This window comes from Callorhinus ursinus, unplaced genomic scaffold (assembly GCF_003265705.2).
Source record: "Callorhinus ursinus isolate GAN/ISIS: 27379988/994484 unplaced genomic scaffold, GSC_fseal_2.0 scaffold10, whole genome shotgun sequence".
Taxonomy (NCBI): Eukaryota; Metazoa; Chordata; class Mammalia; order Carnivora; family Otariidae; genus Callorhinus; species Callorhinus ursinus.
This window is the reverse complement of record NW_027397072.1, coordinates 37269516-37288671: the sequence shown is the minus strand read 5'-3', so window position 1 is coordinate 37288671 and position 19156 is coordinate 37269516. Positions and strand designations below refer to the sequence as shown.

The window sequence follows — 19156 nt, the reverse complement described above, 5'->3', positions numbered from 1 at the left end:
GAGAGAGAATCTGAAGCAGGCTTCCTGCCCAGTGTAGAGCCCTGTGTGGGGCTTGGTATCACAACCCTGAGATCATGACCTGAGCCGAAATCAAGAGTCAGATGGTTAACCAACTGAGCCACCCAGGTGCCCCAAAAGCAGTATGTTATTTTTCAAATCATTTAATTAATATTTGTAACTTGAATACTAATGTCCAGGTATTCTTGCTTTCTCTCTTGACAGATTATAAGAGAAAATAGTATCTCTCTCAGTGAAATTGAATTGCCTTGCTCAGAGGATTTGAATTTGGAAACTTTGTCGTAAGTCAGGAAATATGTAAATCAAATGAGCTATCGTAGCATCTCTCATGGATAAATAGAAATATACTATGTGGGAAAAGTACTGTCCTTGATTTGAGTAATTCTGAATCCCCCATGTTTCTAACCATTGCTTATCAGATGCTCACAGAGTTGATTTTTTCGTTGTTTTTTGTTTAGGTCTCTGAAGTGTAGAGCTCTTGCCCTCAAAAAAGTGTCAGAGATTTAACTTGTACATATTCCTCTTTTATCCTTTTCATTAAAAAATCTGGCAGTTATTTTAAAAAAATTATCTTCTTGCTGTGTGTGAAAAATGCAGTCAAGAGGCACACTTTATCAGTAAGGGCTACATGGTCCTTCTGCTGAAGAAATCTGCTGATGGAATAGAGGCACAGTTGAGCATTCCCAGAAGAATATAAACTAGTTTTGAGAACAGGAATATTTATTATTTTTACCCCCAGAAAATAGTAATAATGAATTTTAAAGCAAAATAATGGCAGTATTAAATTTCTTGTAATCTGTTTTCAGGCAAGCACATGTCTACATAATTGCAGGAGCCTGTTTGTCTCTGGGTTTTCGATTTGCTGGCTCAGAAAACCTATCAGCGTTTAATTGTTTGGTAAGAAGGATCTTAGTTTACTCTGTTCTTTTTTAAAGTGTTGATACTCTTCTTTTAACCTCAGATTTTTTTCTTTTTTTTTTCCAGCATAAATTCGCAAAAGATTTTATGACTTATTTGTCTGCACCTAATGCTTCTGTAGTAAGTCTTTATGATCATTCTCCTTGGGAATAAAATTGAACTTAAAGAAAATTCACTGATAATTCAGTTACTTATGTGTTGTTAAGTATCTCTACAGTTTGTTTGAATTTAGAATGGGAGATTTGAAATTTTGGCTCATCTTTGTTTTTGTGTTCTGAGGTATTAATTAGGTGGAAGTGTGCTGACCCTTGAAGGATGTACAGGTCTCTAATTCTTATGATAGCAAAAACCATATCCTTCATGGATTGTCATACCCTATGCCATTCTGTCTCAGGACTGATTATTGGTAACTGCTTTTTTAAAAAAAAAAAAAAATTAGCGCTTAGTTAAAATGCAATTCCTTTTGAGGCATTGCTGCTCTAATGACAGGAGATTGTAAGATTTTATTTCATGATAAAACCACACAGATTGGGCGCCTGGGTGGCTCAGATGGTTAAGCATCTGCCTTCGGCTCAGGTCATGATACCAGGGTCCTGGGATCGAGTTCTGCGTCAGGCTCCCTGCTCCTTGGCAGCCTGCTTCTCCCTCTGCCTCTCTCTCTGTCTTTCATGAATAAATAAATAAAATCTTAAAAAAAAAAACCCACACAGATTTGTGCAACATTATGTATAATATAAGAAAACTAGAAAATCAAGAAGTCTGAAAGTAGGTACATTTGATTATTGGGTATTTGGACATTGTTATACAATGGAGCTATCAAACTTGTGTAAGAATTTTTATGAGTAAAGATTGTTTATAATAGATTTAAAAAGTTAAAAATATCATGTATAATAATATCTCAATTTCATTTGAAAAAAATTCGTAAGATACAGGAAAAGATTTAGGGAAAGGCCAAAATATTTATGGCACTTCTCTTTGGGTGTTAGTATTCCAAGGAATTGTTAATTTCCTTTTGATATTTATTTTCTGAATTTTCTACATAACTTATAATCAGAGAAAATTTTTGTTTTTACAGATTTTTTAAAGCTGTATTTGTAGTCTAATACTGCAGTTGTAGCATGTCCTCTTTTTTGCATTTCCAGACAGGTCCGTACAACCTGGAAACGTGCCTGAGTGTGGTGCTGCTCTCTCTTGCCATGGTAATGGCCGGCTCGGGGAACCTAAAGGTTTTGCAGCTTTGTCGCTTCTTACACATGAAAACAGGTGGTGAAATGAACTATGGTTTCCACTTAGCCCATCACATGGCCCTTGGACTTCTCTTTCTGGGAGGAGGAAGGTAAATGAATATATATTTTCTGTTTAGTGACATGATCTCATGAACAAGATCTAGAAGAGTGATTTATTTTGGTTTTGAAGATACTTGAAAATTTTGGTCCTGCCTATCTATTAGCATATCGAGGAGCATTGTTACACTTTAAGAGGCTTTTTTTTTTTTTTAAGTTTAGCCATCAATTTATGCCTTACTTGGTAGAGTTACCATCCTCGCTGCGTATTTGCAGAAGAGTCGGTACTCAGTTCCTCAGTGCATCACCTCTTGTTCCCCACTGTTTAATGACTTTGACCTCCCCCTGAACTACCCTCTCATAAAGGTTATGAACAGTATTGGTCATCAAGTCCTGAGAGTTTCTTAGTTTTCTCCTTCTTTGTTCTCTTTCCAGCATCTGTCATTCCTGACCACCTCATCTTGTTATAAGACTTCCCTGTAGACTACCATGTAGATAAGATAGAACTCAGAATACCTGTCTCTACCCCTGCTATGCCTCTCCTGTTAACTATTACTTCACTTCTACCCAAAGATAATCACTATTTAGTCTCCTAACACCTTGGACTGGCTTTGCCTGTTTTTGAAATTCAAATGGAATCATACACTGTGTATTAGTTCATACTTACAGTTGACCCTTGACCAGCATGGTTTGAACTGTGCAGGTTCACTTACACACTGTTGTTTTGGTAAAACACAGTGCAGTCCTGTAAATATATTTTGTCTTCCTTAATTTTCCTAATATTTCCTTTTCTGTAGCTTACTTTATTATAAGAGTACACCATATAGTACATATAACATAAAAAATATGTGTTAGATTTATCTACTGTTTATGTTATCGGTAAGGCTTCCAGTCAACAGTAGGCTATTAGTTAAGCTTTGGGGAAGTTATAACTTATTCATAGACTTTTGACTGTGCAGGGTGATTGGTACCTCTAACCCTCACATTGTTCAGGGGTCAACTGTACTTCTTTAGCTCAACATTGTGAGATTCATCTGTGTTGCATGTAGCAATGATCTATTTCTTGCTGTTGAATTCCATTGTATGATTATACCACAGTTATCGATGTACTCTGCTCATGATGGATGTGTTGTTTCTAGTTTGGGGCTGTTATGAATATTCTTGTGCATGTCTTTGATTTTGTTGTATATAGATCTATGTGTGGACCTCTGAGTGTGTATGTATGCTTAACTTCTGTAGATAATGCCGTCGGTGCTCCAAATATACCCATCAGTGTTGTATGCTGTTCCAGTTGCTCCCCATCCTTCTCAACACTTGTTTTATTGTTAGTCTTTTTAATTTTGCCATCTGGTAGTAGTTGTGGTTTTAGTTTCCATTTCTCTGAATAATGATATTTAGCACCTTTTATATCCTTAATGGCTGACTGGAAATCTCCTTTTGTGATGTCTAAGTCTCCTGCTACCCATTTTCATGTTGGCTTATTTATGTAAACATTTTATTTGTGGTAATATACACATAACATAAAATTTATCTTCTTAATCATCTCTGAATGTGCAGTTCAGTAGTAGTAAGTGTATTCACCAATCGCCAGAACTTTTTCACCTTGCAGAATTGAAGTTCTGTCCCCTTTAAACAACAGCTCCTTCTTGCCCCCTTCCCCCAGCCCCTGACAGCCTCTGTTCTACTCTCCGTTTCTGTTCATCCTACTATTCTGTATTGGTTTATCATTATGATCCTGAACGCTTTGTCCCTCTTAGGTGTCGTACGCACCTTCTCCTGCTGTGTGGCTCACCTTTTAACTCTCTTAATGGTGTCTTTTGATGAACAAAGTTATTAACATTTTTCTTTTATGGTTTGTACTTTTTTGTCCTTCTGATGAAATATTTCCTTACCCCTCTCCCCCAAATGAAAATACTCTCTTTATTTTCTACAAGTGTTTTAGCTTTTCCATTCACATTTGGGTATGAAATCTACCTGTACCTGATATTTCTGTATGAGTTTTTGATAATTGATGCCCCACTATTATTGAAAAGTTTGTCTTTTCTCCACTGTTCTGCAATACCATTTTTAGTATAAATTAAGTGTCCATATACATACATTTATTTCTCGGCCATTCTGTTCAGCTGGTCTATTTTTCTATACTTACACAATACCACAGCCTTAATAATAGTAGCTTTATAATAAGTCTTGATGTCAGGTAGAATAAATCTTCCAGACTGGGATTTCTTCTTCAAAAGTGTGTTTTTCTGTTCTTGGCTCCTTGAATTTTTGTGTAAAAATTGGAATTTGTTTATGATTTTCCACACTAAATGACCTGATAAAATACTGATCAGAATTGCATTGAGTCTATATATTGGTTTGGGAGGAATTGAAATCTGTTGTAATAGTGAGTCTTTCAATCTGTGAATATGGTGTATTGTTTCATTTATTTAGCTTTAGTTTATGTGACCTTGGTCAACTGATAGAATTTCTACAAGTCATATAGGTTTATTTTCCTCTCTTCTGTAAGACTGAATTAAATATTGGAGCTCACCTTTCTAGAAGTATAAAAAGTAAAGATTATCAGAAAGGTGTGCTTTCTCTTTTAACAGGTTTTGTACAATTGTTCTTTCTTTCTTTCAATATTTTATTTATTTATTTTGATAGACAGTGAGAGAGGGAACACAAGCGGGGGGAGTGGGAGAGGGAGAAGCAAGCTGCAAGCTTCCCGCTGAGCAGGGAGCCCAATGCGAGGCTTGATTCCAGGACCCTGGGATCATGACCTGAGCCGAAGGTAGACGCTTAATGACTGAGCCACCCAGGCACCCCAAATTGTTCTTTCTTTAATTGTTTAGAATTAAGAATGGTTAAAGAAATCTTACTATGAAAATTCTTCTTATTTATTTTTGAAAACTTATTTTCCTTTCCAAATAAATGCCTGCATCTCTCTTGTTCTCTTACTCATTTTTTTAAAAATTTCAATTCCAGTATACTCAGTCTTATGCAATCTTATTTTTCATTGTTTTACGCTGAACATATTTCCTCTGCTTTCATATTGAGTAGATTTTCTCCCACTCTGCTCTGCTTTTCTAATGATTCCTGGTCTTTGAATGGTTATGCATACTCTGTGACAACATTTAAATTTCTCATTGCATAACCATATCCTATGTTTAATCTCAAAATTTCTAACTATCTAACGTTTATCTTTGGATTTTGGTTTTGTCGAAATGGTAAAGAGACAATGGCCTATTTTATGCACATGTGAAAATAGATATATTTTCTTACATAAATTTTGAAATCTCTTCTTCCTAATTCCTTAAATATGTGTATATATGATAAATGCTAAGTTCTTACTTGATACCTTAATTATTAAAATAGATAAAGACTTGGGGATATGTATGTGTGTGTGTGCATGTGAATGTATATAATAAAATATATATCTGTATTATCTGCAACAGTGGTTTTATGTGATGTCTGGTACCATTTTTATTTCAAAATATTTGTAAGAAAAATGTTAGAACTTTAGAGTAATCTGCTTGTTTGCCATGCAGAGTTTGAGCAACAGTAAAATAATATAAGGAAAATCTCAAAAGATTTTATTAAGAGTATCAAGCCCCTCATCGGGCTCCCTGCTCGGCGGGGAGTCTGCTTCTCCCTCTCCCACTCCCCCTGTTTGTGGTCCCTCTCTCGCTGTGTCTGTCTCTGTCAAATAAATAAATAAAATCTTAAAAAAAAAAAAGTGTGTGGCCTTTATAAAAATATGTTCATCACACTGATAAGAAAAAAAGCTGTTTGTACTTGGAGGAATAGTTGTTTATACATTCATTGTAACTTTTTATGATAACTTATACCATACCTTTTTCATTTAGTCCATCATTTTAAGGAAATGCTCAGGCTTTACAGAAACAGAAAAAAGTTTGAGATACACCCAGTTACAAACCCTATATTTTTAGAAGTGAGGGTTGTTATTGTCTAAGGAGGTATGTATAGAACTGGAGAAGTGGTGTCCTTCATACATGACTTTGTCAATATCTGTAATCTCTAGGTTTGCATTCATGGTCCTCACTACTGTGATCTTTTCGGTTAAAAAACCATGATTATTCAGGTTTTGGAAGTTAGTATCTGTGAGATGTTGCTTCTGCTTTCATTAGTAGATGATCTTGAAATGGCTTAAAGACTCACTGAAAAGTGACACGTTGATAGCGTTGACACACTTGTATCTATCAAGGCATTTCATCAGTGGGTCCTTGCCACAGTTCTCCAATTTCCTGATTCTCAAGAAGGCCTTGGAGGTTTGCATAGTATAATAACGTCTTTCCTTTCTGCATTTGTTTCACAGGTACTCTTTGAGTACGTCAAACTCTTCCATTGCAGCTCTCCTCTGTGCCCTTTACCCACACTTCCCGGCTCACAGCACTGACAACCGGTGAGTCTAGTGATTCTGTCTTCAATGTGATCTTTTGTAAGGTCTCCAAGGGGTAATTTGATGATAATTTGGTTCCATAGATTCATTTCCAAATTAGTTTATTCTCTTCTTGGACTAAGTTATCTTCCTGACTAAATCTTTTAAAATGTCTAAGTATTAGACCAAGAGAACTTTGGACATCTGATGAACTGATGGATCAGTCTTCCACCAGTTTTTAATCAGTAGAACTGCTGTGAACCCAGAAGTGGGCCATACAGGATTATCTTTAGGGAAAAATTCATCAAACAAAAGATAGTAGCCAACAGAAGCAAGATGGTATGTTTTATACTATAACTGTTTAATTCTAAGAGAGAAATTGATCTGATTTGTGGCAGTGTCTATATGAATTCCCTTTTTCCCTCTTTTACATAAATGCTGAGAAGTTTTGTATAAATGAAATAGAAGGGACACGAAAAGCAAAATGCAGCAAAGAATCAGAGACAATTTAGAAGTGGCAGTGAGCCCTAGAACCTCAAACACATAGGAAAGGTGTGATTGTACAGAAGCTCTGCATTTGAGAGCACAAACAACCATCAGCACTGAGGTCTCCCCAGCAGTTTCAGGCAGAGCTGATTCCTGCTGCATGTGGAGGAGGGGGAGAAAATAGCTCCTTATGTTTCCGTGACATCCGAGGTGACCAGTGTGTTCAACTCATCTCTCAAGAGACGCATCAAGAGATGGAGCAGTAACAGAGTAACTAAGCTGTCATGCTCTGGTGTAATGTAGTTTAAAATAGTAATAATAAACGAAAATTAGCTCTTTTATAAAAGTGGCCTGATTTGACATCCAAACTCTGATGATAGATGGAGCACAAGCATATTCTTCTTAAATTAATGCAACTCTTACAAGTGGTCTCTTGCTTGTCAGTTTAGGAAAGACATTTTGAGTTGTTAAAGTCAGTAATTAGTGGTTAGTTAGTTAGTGGTTAATTAGTTACAACAAAGAGCCACACTTTGATATTCCTGGGAGAATCATTTGATTTAGCTATTTTAAACAAACTAATTTCGTCAGCACCAAGAACCTTTATGTAACTGATAAGTATCTTTTTTTTTCTGGCCTTGATTGCTTTTAATTTTTTTTTTTAAACAGGAACAGATCTACACCTTTATTTATTTATTTTTCAGTAAGGTTAAATCCTTGAGGGGTACAACATCACACAGATTCTGTGGCCAGTGGCTTTAGCAGGAAGGTTGCTTTGGAATTTGGCATGAACCATGCCACTGTTTCCATGAACATCAGTTACTTTTCCTCAGATTACTCTGGTTTTGTTCAGTTTGCCACCAGGAGTCACTGTGTCATTCTTTGCTTTGTATATCTAAGCATATCTCTTGCCTAGATAGAATTCAGTTTCATTTCAAGCATAAACACTTTCAATTTTAAGGAGAGCTGTGTGCTCCTCTGGTTCTGGAGACCCTGCTTATAGCCAGCAAAAATGACCTTGGAACACAGCCTTCTAGACCCATTTGTCATTTTAGGATTCCTCTTCTCAGTAGGCCCCACTTACTTGCACCGAGAGTTCAGCAGCAGGAGTCCCCCTCTGCTTTTAATTCTAATTAATTTATAGGAAAGGGTAGGTTTGGGTGGGAAGAGGGGACTATTGCTGTAACTAAAATTTAAAAAGAAAAATTTGAAGTCTCATTTTATCCTTTTATGGCATCTTAAAATGTAAAAACTTTTTGTGTTTAAATGCTAAAATATAAATTTTAAAGTTAAAAAAAATTTTGTTTTTGAAAACCCAGAAAAGCACACACACAGAAAGAAAAACTTCATAATCTCCCCCATTAGTTTTTGGTGTCCTAGATCCCAGGTGTGTGTGTGTATTTGTGTACAGGGATGCATATGTAGAAGAGCTTTCCTTCTCCCTACCAACCCTTAAGCCAGAAAAACAAAGAATAGAAATAAGTCCCTTGGAAGGTAAAAAGATGCCTTTGTGGGGCATTTAAGGATTATTTGAGAACTGATTTTATAAGTGTTGAATTTATCAGTAAATATTTTCATGTTAAGATAATTTTTACCTCATCTATAAAACCTCTTAACTGTGAAAATGCAAGTAAAGAATTTTTGAGTCAAGGATCATGTGTCTATAATTTTTTAAAGAGAATCTCTCCGTCAGTTTTTAGTTGAATTTCATCATCTTCCTTCAGGATTGCTGTCATGGGAAGATAGCAACCCCAGCTTCTGTCGTGGTTGTGGAGCTCACTCTGTCGGCACCTGCTTGTTACCTCCTCTCTGTTTTCTGTGAACAGGTATCATCTCCAGGCTCTGCGGCACCTGTATGTGCTGGCTGCAGAACCAAGGCTTCTAGTGCCTGTGGATGTGGACACAAACATGCCCTGCTATGCCCTTTTAGAAGTTACCTATAAGGTAATTCTTTCCTCCTCTCATTTATTTGCAATTTTGTTACTGCTCATACATCTTTGCAGGTCAAAATATTTAAAAAATGTTGTCCTTTAAAAGACGACAGAGTGAATTAATCTCTTATAAAAATTGAAGCTTCTGAAGTTCTTGTACATCCTGCCAGGCCATTTGGGCTCATTTGTAGTTTATGAGGGTAATATTGTAGAAGTCACGAGCTGCTCTTTTGTCCCTAGAGCCTATAGTTTGAAAATGTCCTTGTTCACTAAAGTGTTCTAAAGAATGAATTGAGTTAGAACTATTCCTAGATTTGTGTGCAGAGTGCTTTAAGATCATGTATTTGATGAGAGATCCTTGATTTTGATATACAGATTGTAAGTCATGTATCCTTCATTCAGAATATTATTAAGTACCCTCTGTGCATCGGAACTACGCAAAGGCTCTGGGTGGGGTATAAAAATTACATCGTTGTATTCCTTAAGGACTCCTGTCCATTGGGTAGCCAGGCATGGGTGCAGTCAGAATAGAGTGTGGGGGTATGTGTAGAATGCAGGGGAACTGAGGAGAAATGCCCCCTCCAGCTGTTGAGGGTTGGGGAAGTTGTCATGGTAGACACAATGTTTGGGCTGAGATTTGCCAGCTGAGCAGAGGCACATTTCCAGAAGATGATATGTGCAAAAATCCAGAGGCCTCAGAAGTACAGATCTGTGCTGCTAGCGTGTGAGGTGGTATAAGAAGATGCAGGCCCTGCAAAGGATTGTAGACTTTGCTCTTAAGACTTGATACCAGAGAGCATTTAATGCCATTTGACCATCTGTGTAGAAACTGTGGGGAGAGAGAAGTACAGAGTGGAGATATTTCTTCTTTGTAGCTTCCCCTAACTACATAGTGAATTGTGGTTGTTCTTTTACATTTGTAAAGGGTACTCAGTGGTATGAACAAACCAAAGAAGAATTGATGGCTCCTACCCTTCTTCCAGAACTCCACCTCTTAAAGCAGGTAAGTGGGATGTGATTTAGGGAGATCTGTGCAAGAGGTTAATTCAGCCAGGATAGTATAGCATCAAAGGTAGCTAAGTAAAAGCCTATGCTTTCTCAGTGATCTGTAGGAAATAGGAAAGCAGCCCCAGGAGGAATTGTCATGAGGAACAGAGAAGGTCTGTACTTGCCGATCTTTCCTGAGAGGTTAGATGGCTGTAGAACTTGATTCACGTACATTTTTATGTAGAAATGAAGCTTGTTAACTTTTCAGTGTCTCTTTCCAGCCTGTTTATTTTTATTTCCTCTGAGAAACGTAGGTTTCATTTTGTCAAACTAGCACTTTTTTAGCATTCAGTCAACTGTGTTCACATTTATCTTGGCAGATTAAAGTAAAAGGCCCACGATACTGGGAACTGCTCATAGATTTAAGCAAGGGAACACAACACTTGAGGTAAGTATACTGAATTTCTTAGATGTATCTGTGAAGTGAATAGAAGTATATGGGAAGGTAGAAATTGCAGATTATCATCTAGAATGGTTCCTTGTCATCCTTTGATCTCATACAGGACAGTAGAGTATATATTGAATAAAGTGGTCTGTAACTTTGAAATGGAGTTTGTATTAGAAAATAAGTTTTAGTTTTTTTTTTTTTAATATTTATTTATTTGACATGGGGTGGGAGCAGGGAGAGAGCAAGCACAAGCAGGGGGAGCGGCAGGCAGAAGGAGAAGCAGGCTCCCTGCTGAGGAAGGAGCCCGATGTGGGGCTCGATCACAGGACCCCGGGATCGCGACTCAGGCCGAAGGCAGATGCTTAACTAACTGAGCCACCCAGGTGCCTGAGTTTTAGTTTAGAATACAAACCCTAATAGTTATATTTATTCATTGAAAATCTTGTAGTGATCTAAGTTGGTATAGTAACGGAATTATCTGTTGGAGCGGTAATGAAAATCAGTGTAAGAAAGTAAGGCTGTGGGGAGCCTGGGTGGCTCAGTTGATTAAGTGTCTGCCTTCAGCTCAGGTCATGATCTCAGGGTCCTGGGATCAGGCTCCGCGTTGGGCTCCCTGCTCAGTGGGAAGCCTGCTTCTCTCTCTCTCCCTCTGCCTGCCGCTTCCCCTGCCTGTGCGCTCTGTCTCTGTGTGTGTGTGTGTGTGTGTGTGTGTGTGTGTGTGTGTGTGTGTGTGTGTGTGTGTGTGTGTGTCAAATAAATGAACAAAATCTTTACAAAAGTGGGGGGAATAAGGCTGGCATGTATGTCTGTCTACAAAGAGAACTTTATAACAAATGATGTTTGTCAGACCACATCTTTGTATCTTCTTATCATTGTTTCGTCAAATTGTTCTCATAAAATTATGATAGATTGCTTTTGGGTGGAAATAGTCATATGTAAGAAATTCATGAACAGAGTCTTAATTTTATGCCTTGAGTAGTGTGTAAATTAAGTCTTTAAATTTCTAGAAAGTTTAACAAGCAACATAAGAATTTTTATAGTTTGGTCCCAGTTTATATTTCCCTTAAACTATCTATATGATAGCTGTTTTCTATATTGTTATTTGCAGCATTATTTTTTTTCTGCTGCAAACCAATCAAAAGATATTTAGTACCTCCAGTGGATAGAGGATAAAAGGAATATGAAAAAGTGTTAGATAAAAGCCTTTGAAGCACACACTTGAGAACGCAGAGCACCTTTTTACTTAACTAAGTTCTGTGAACCTAGACACCAAAGAAAAGTAGAACTTTATTTTGGCTTTCTCATAGGGACTGATTTAGTTTTAGACACAGTAAATAATAATATACCCTACTGGAAAATGATAAAGACTTCATCTCATGTGAACACACTGTTGGGAGACACTGTGTTTCCAGCCGAGAACTACAAATAACACCTCACATAAAATTCATTCTTGCTTTTTTTCAGATCAATCCTTTCTAAGGATGGAGTTCTGTATGTTAAGCTCAGAGCAGGTCAGCTCTCCTATAAGGAAGATCCAATGGGGTGGCAAAGTTTGTTGGCCCAGACTGTGGCCAACAGGAACTCTGAAGCTCGGGCTTTCAAGGTAGTATTGATTGGTTAAAAACTGAAGGATGAGGTGGAATAATTACAAATCCCACTAGCCCATCCAAAGCATGTACTTCTGTGATAACATTTATCGTACCATTTAGGTGAATCTGCTCTCTCATCACTGCAAATTATAAAGACTGAATAACCTTGGATCTGTTTCTTGTTTTAGGTAGCAACTATAATAAAATATGGGCCATCTGCCAGGACTCTAAGGATGACTTACATTTAGCAGTAGGGACAATATATCTTAACATTGTAAAAACATTTAGTTTAATAATTTTACTTACTAATCTTCAAATCTGTTCAGATTTGCTTAATTCATGGCAGAAATAGAAGAAGATTTTTACAAGGTAGCACTAATTAGTTTCTTTTTTAAACCCCCCATTTGTTGGTTAAATCTTGGTGAGGATAAAATGATGACAGATTTATTTTTTCTCAGTTTGCTTTATTATCCTCATAGTACTTGACTGCTAATTCAAGAGTATTTTGAATGAAAAAGTACTTAAAGTAAGAGTGTAATGAAAAAATCTCATTTCTATTGCGGTCAGTACATATTTTACTCTACACTTTAGAACTCAAACAAGTTTCCCACACTAGAAATATGTTCCATAAACTAACATTAAAATTTCTCAGTTTAAGTACAGTTTTCAGGAATTCCATGTGCAAATGTGCTTCTGCTGAAGATACATCGAGTGGCAGTGTAAAGTGGTCAGGACCTCTAGAGGGTGGTGGTAGAGGCAAAAATGTTGCCGGTGGACTGGCTAAGTGGTGGCCAGCAGACTGAATTAGCACCTTTTGTTTTTCCACATAAGGAGATAGCATTTATTTTAATTTAACTCACATTTCATTTTAGACCAATTACTTATGACTGAGCCTTTATATTAGTTCCCAGGGTTTAAATAGATGTAGTTGACATCAGTGAATTTTGTTTGGCAGTATTTGATAGGATGTCTATGAAATAGTTTTGAAGAACTTTTGGATACGGTTTAACTTAAGCATCATTGCTTGTATAAATTAGAGCCCATCTCAAAGACCCTACTCTAATTTGTAAAGAAAATAGAGAAGTTTATACTTGATTTTGAATTGGGACATTACATAAAGATTTAAGACATCTCAATTTCCTGCATCAAGGGAATTCAGAAGTAAAATATAAACCTCAATGGAAAATGGTAATACTTTTGTATTACATATATTCCATGTTCCATTTTCTCGAACCTTGAGTGTTAATCTTTTTTTCCCCCAATTTTTTTTATTGCAGTAAAATACACAAAATTTGCTGTTGTAGCGCTTTTTAAGTGTATAGTTCAGTGACATTAAGTCCATTTATATTGTGCAGTCATCACCACCATCCATCTGTAGGACTCTTTGATCTTATAAAACTGAACCTCGGTACCCATTCAATAGCAACTCCTGTTCCTCCTTCCTCACAGCCCCAGGTGCCCACCATTCTGCTTTCTGTTTCTGAATTTGATTATTCTAGGATCCTGATATAAGTGGAATCATACAGTATTTACCTTTTAGGGAGTGGCTTATTTGAGTGGTAGTCTTTATTTCTTACCTTTTCAGTAACAGTTCTAGTTTCTTAATTGTTTTTCAGTTAGTTAATGAGGGAGAGGTGAAAGCCATTTGGGGGCAAGTTGTGTAAGCAAGACCTATTTATTATTGGCCTTTTGATAAATCAGTAGCTCATGTTTGCCAAAAAGCGTCCTGTAACTTCTCAGCAGAACAGGTTGGTGAAGCTCTAGCAAGTTTATACAGCCTTGGGCTTTATGGGAACATTGTGTGAAAACAGTGAGGTAGATTTCTTACAACTGCATATACTACAATTTGAGCAGTAAGGAAAATAACTTCTAATATCTCACTTATATTTGTTGCTTTTGTTTATTTTTTTAGCCAGAAACAATTTCAGCATTCACTTCTGATCCAGCACTTCTGTCATTTGCTGAATATTTCTGTAAACCAACTGTGAATATGGGTCAGGTATGTATCATACCTGTATGTTTTGCTCAGCTGCCAGACTACAATTTGTTCTTATATATATCTGTGGACACCACCAAAAAACCCTGTAATATCCATACCTATCTTTGAGGTTGATGACATGCCTCGGGTACATTGGATGATTTTCGCTTGGCAAATACAGATTTTTCATAGTCTAAAACTATTATATTCAGTAACTCCCTACCTTGATAGAAGAAACAACTTAAAATTTCTAAGATGTTAATTTCAGTAAGTGATATTTTCTTATGTGCATTCTTGTACTGATTGATATTTTCAGTGTTTACTATCTCTTATTTTTACATAATTTTATTATTTGTTTCCTCTGCATTTTATAACTTTTTTTCTATTGGTCATAAAACTGTTGTTCTCTTCAGTATTCAGAGGGTGCCCAGCAGATCTTTTATTTAATCCAAAGCTTGGCTGTAGGAATTTGGTATCTGGGATTGATGGCCTGTTGCCTATAAGTGTGTGTAGCTCCAGCAAAATTTTTCAGGCTCTCCAAAAGGCATTTTCCTTGTTTCTAGAAGTAGGATTATGATAGAACCTACCTTATGTTGTTGTTTTGAGGGTTAAGTGAGACAATTGTAACCCCTTTAACTTACTGAATCTTGACTGTTTTTTAGACATTTTGCTCAGTATTTTATTTGATTTCCTTTTTGCATTCTGACTCTGAGGGTAGGTACTTTATCATTCCAGGTTTACAGATGAGGAAACTGCCACTCAGATACCACATGCCTAAGATCACACAGCTAGTAAGGGCTGGGCATGCATTCAGGGCTGCAGGTCTCTGATGAAGTCCGTCCCCGCCCTTAAGCCTAGCTGGATTTGGTTGTGCTGTCTCCTCCATACCTGTTCTGCTCAGTGTTTGTACTGCATCTTTGTAGATGCTGGGTTTTCTTTCTGGATCTTGCTCTTGCCAGCCTAACCCAAGGCACATCTCTGTGGTGTCCTGTCTGCTCATTTTACCCCAGCTGATCCTTCCTCTCCTCACAGCACTTATATCCATAACTGTCCCTTGGGACTTAATTTTATTATATTTTATTGATGTTTAGTGTTACATTCACTGATTTCATAAAGAGATAGCTATTTTACCTTATATATTATTGACTGTAGAGCTTAAGAATGGGCCATAGTAGTTGCTATACAATGTGGAATTGATTTTGGAAAATACATTGATGTGCTACAAAAAGTTTCTAATTTTCCACAGAAACAGGAAATTCTGGATCTGTTTTCTTCAGTACTGTATGAATGTGTTACTCAGGAGACCCCAGAGATGTTGCCTGCATACATAGCAATGGATCAGGTATGGTTCAAAAAACAGTCCAATTCTGATGACATTTCTACTTGTATTTTAAATAACATACTGAACAGTGAGGTTCCCTGTGTGTCCATATTTTTGGTTTCTCATTCGCTTTTAGAAATTCAGAAAAGGAAACCTTATAAAACTTGAAAGTTGTATATATAACAAAAAAGCCTTGAATTTATAATGACAGGAATGCCCCCTGGTGGACTGTCTTACTCTAGGGTTCCCATTCTCCCCTTTTTCCTCTTCCCTGGACTAGCAGAGGAAGAGCACATTCCCTCCCTTTGTCCCCTAGCATCCTCCAGTGGTCTCTTGCCTCCTTCCTGACAAAGCCTCTTCATGGAAAAGGAATGCAAATGAGCAGTGAGTGAACAAACAGTGCCCTAGTGATGGCAGTAATGTGAAATTATGCCTGTGATTAAGCTTGCAAGAGGTTATATTATTAGTATATAGTGATTTGGAAGCTGGAGTTCAATTTTTTTATTATGTTTTATCATTTATTATTATGTTCAGTTACCACTGTATGGTACGTCACTAGTTTTTGATGTAGTGTTCAGTGATTCATTAGTTGCATATAACACCCAGTGCTCATCACAACATGTGCCGTCATTAATACCCATCACTGGGCTATCCCATCGCCCCACCTCCTTCCCCTCTGAGTTCATTTTTTAAATTTCTCTCGTGTTATTGCTGTTTTAAAAGAGCCTAAAAGTGGTAATGCAGAAAATGATGCTTAACTGCTTCCCTAAAGGATCAGACCAATTTATTCACTTTAGGTTATTAGTAATACATATGACTTTTTTTTTTTAATTATCATATAATGTATTATTTGTTTCAGGGGTACAGGTCTGTGATTCATCAGTCTTACACAATTCACAGCGCTTAACATAGCACATACCCTCTTCAATGTCCATCACCCGGCCACCCCCCTCCACTCCAGCAACCCTTAGTTTGTTTCCTGAGATTTAGAGTCTCTTATGGTTTGTTTCCCTCTCTGATTTCATCTTGTTTCAGAGAAAGACAATTATCATGTGATCTCACTGATATGAGGAATTTGAGAAACAAAATATGACTTTTTAGTAGTATCATACCTTTCAGACCCAAAATTGCAGTTAAGCTAAGCCAGTAGTATTCTAACTTGGCTTAAATTTATATGAGGAATCTTAAAAATACAGATCTTCAAATCCCATTCTGTATCATCTCCTGATTCAGAATTTCTGGGATGAGTTCCAGGTCTGTGATTTTAAACAATTCTTTAAGTGAATGTGACATGATGAGTTCACAGATAAGCATGTGGGACTCAGTGTCTAAAGCCAAAGGAAGTAATTCCTAATGGCAAAATAATCTCTATTGAAAAGTAGGAAAATGACATTTAAGCAGGGGAGAATTCCTCAAAACCTGAAAATCACATTATGTTAAGTAATATTCTTAATTAAAAGGCAAGTTCTAATATAACCAGATAGGCCCAGAATGGCATTATTGTCTGGTATCCATCCACATTTTTTAATTGGAAAGTATGATTATGTGATGTCCACACTGACATTGCTTTTCACAGGGCCTCTATAGCAGCCAAGTAATGAGTTGTTTTTCTTTTGTTGGCCGAAAGTGTTCCCTTTTTATGCCTGAATCTTTATCCCTTCACTGAAATGGGCAGGTGTCTACAAAAGGACATCCCTGCTGGTTGCAGCCATGGTGACTTTGCAGATGGGTCCCAAGAGCAGTATTATCAGTAATATTGTTTTGCCTTCTGACCCCTGGGATCCCTGGCCATGTCATTGTACTCCACTTGGGTTTCCCAGAGGTGACTGGCAGTAGACCTAGTGGGTCTTCATTTTTCAGGCATTGAGCCAAGAATGAGCTCATTTGCGTTTGTTGCAAAAGCTGTTTATGTGGGGACCATATCGAAGAGAGTGGACATGTATCTGCACCTAGTGGAGGGTTCCTCTGTGGGGCTGACTACATCAAAACATGGAATGGATTCCCTCTGCTCTTTATTGATATATGAACCATATTTTAAAAATCCTCTATTATACAACTCTGAGGAAGAGACCATTAGAGCAATTTCACTCTTCCTTTCATTAAGTGGACTGTTGTTCCTTTTGTCTCTTCAAGGCTATGAGAAGACTAGGAAGAAGAGAAATGTCTGAGACATCTGAACTTTGGCAGATAAAGTTGGTGTTAGAGTTTTTCAGCTCCAGGAGCCACCAGGAGCGGCTGCAGAACCACCCTAAGCGGGGGCTCTTTATGAACTCTGAGTTCCTCCCTGTTGTAAAATGCACTATTGATAATACTCTGGACCAGTGGCTACAAGGTAATAATAGCATTGTGCCCAGTGCTTTTTTATTTTTTTATTTCTTTAAATTCAGTTTAGTTAACATATAGTGTATTAGTCTGAGGGGTAGAATTTAGTGATTCATCAGTTATATATAACACCCAGGGCTCATAACATCAAGTGCCCTCCTTGATGCCCATCACCCAATTACCCCATCCTCCCACCCACTTCCCCTCCAGGAACCCTCAGTATGTTTCCTAGAGTTAAGCATCTCTTATGGTGTCTCCCTCTCTATTTTCATCTTATTTTATTTTTCCTTTCCTTCCCCTGAGGTCAACGGCTGTTTTCTTCCCAGTTTTTGTACCTCTGCCCTGTGTACACTGAAAACTTGATGTGTGCTTAGAGTGAATGTTTGTTTTACCAGCTCTGTGAGTCAGTCAGTGGGAACCTGGGACATCATGTGACTATGGCTTGGAAGTACAGACTTGTGATTGCAGGGGAATTGTGAAGTTACTCCTAATAGTGTAGAAGTAATTGTGCCTCACATGAAGCAAATGATGGGCCTTTTGATTTTTGGAAACCTGTCTGATGTTTGATGTATGTCTGAAATTGAGTTTTAGTGAACTTCTTGCTCTTTTTGTTTTCTTCAGTTCATACCTGAACTTTTGATTTTTGGAAACCTGTCTGATGTTTGATGTATGTCTGAAATTGAGTTTTAGTGAACTTCTTGCTCTTTTTGTTTTCTTCAAACATACCTGAAAGCAACCTGTTTGGGGTAAATACTAACCCTAGGAATAGCAGTAGTAATAATTCTTGATGTTTTAAGGCTGTTAGTAGTCAGTAGAACCTGCATTTGAATATGATTAAGGTAAAAACTATCTACTGTAATATTAGGGAATAAATTTCTGAAAAAAAATTAAACCGGATTATGAGAGGTATACATGGAAAACAGCAATTTCAAACTCCTAGTGTTTGATTAACAACTACATTGTTCTGTCATTTTCTCTTAGAATTCAAAAGATTATGTAGTTTTAAAATGTCTATAAAAATTTCAATTTTCTCATTTTTTGGGAAAAATACAAATTATTACATAGGTTTTGATATTTTGCTTATATTCAGTTCAGCATTTGATTGCCTATGGCAGACCTTTGCTGTTGATAAGAAGTATGTCCTTAAAACTTTGCAGAGTCTCTGATTTGCACGTTTCATATCAGTAATGAAACTTGGGCAGTGACTACAGCAGTCTCTGTAATAGTGCCCTGAATTACTTTTTTTCTTATTGCTCTTTAGGGCATTTGGTAGTTTACAACATTGCTCTCTACCAAATTTGACTTGCTGCTGTGATTGCCAAAAATATGCATTTATTTTTTAGTGAAGGACCGTCACTTTTAAATTGAGGTAAAATTGATTCCAATTTTGCATTGGTTTTAATATAATGCATTATATTAGTTTCATGTGTACATCATCATAATTTGATATTTGTATATATAGCAAAGTGATCACCATAGTAAGTCTAGTTACAGTTA

The 19156-nt window shown here is 37.0% G+C and overlaps 1 protein-coding gene across 6 annotated transcripts in view; it reads left to right on the top strand.

Annotated features, from left to right (window-relative positions):
* The window catches only part of ANAPC1 (anaphase promoting complex subunit 1), a 91871-nt gene that overhangs the window by 64016 nt on the left and 8699 nt on the right, over positions 1 to 19156 (top strand). For all 6 annotated transcript variants that reach the window (XM_025868187.2, XM_025868186.2, XM_073897383.1 and 3 more), the window contains 12 exons: positions 223 to 299; positions 825 to 915; positions 1003 to 1056; positions 2079 to 2272; positions 6538 to 6624; positions 8910 to 9027; positions 9940 to 10017; positions 10382 to 10449; positions 11914 to 12052; positions 13951 to 14037; positions 15263 to 15358; positions 17471 to 17669. In XM_025868187.2, coding sequence (XP_025723972.1) covers positions 223 to 299; positions 825 to 915; positions 1003 to 1056; positions 2079 to 2272; positions 6538 to 6624; positions 8910 to 9027; positions 9940 to 10017; positions 10382 to 10449; positions 11914 to 12052; positions 13951 to 14037; positions 15263 to 15358; positions 17471 to 17669 — 1288 coding nt within the window. The remainder of the gene's footprint in view (positions 1 to 222; positions 300 to 824; positions 916 to 1002; positions 1057 to 2078; positions 2273 to 6537; positions 6625 to 8909; positions 9028 to 9939; positions 10018 to 10381; positions 10450 to 11913; positions 12053 to 13950; positions 14038 to 15262; positions 15359 to 17470; positions 17670 to 19156) is intronic.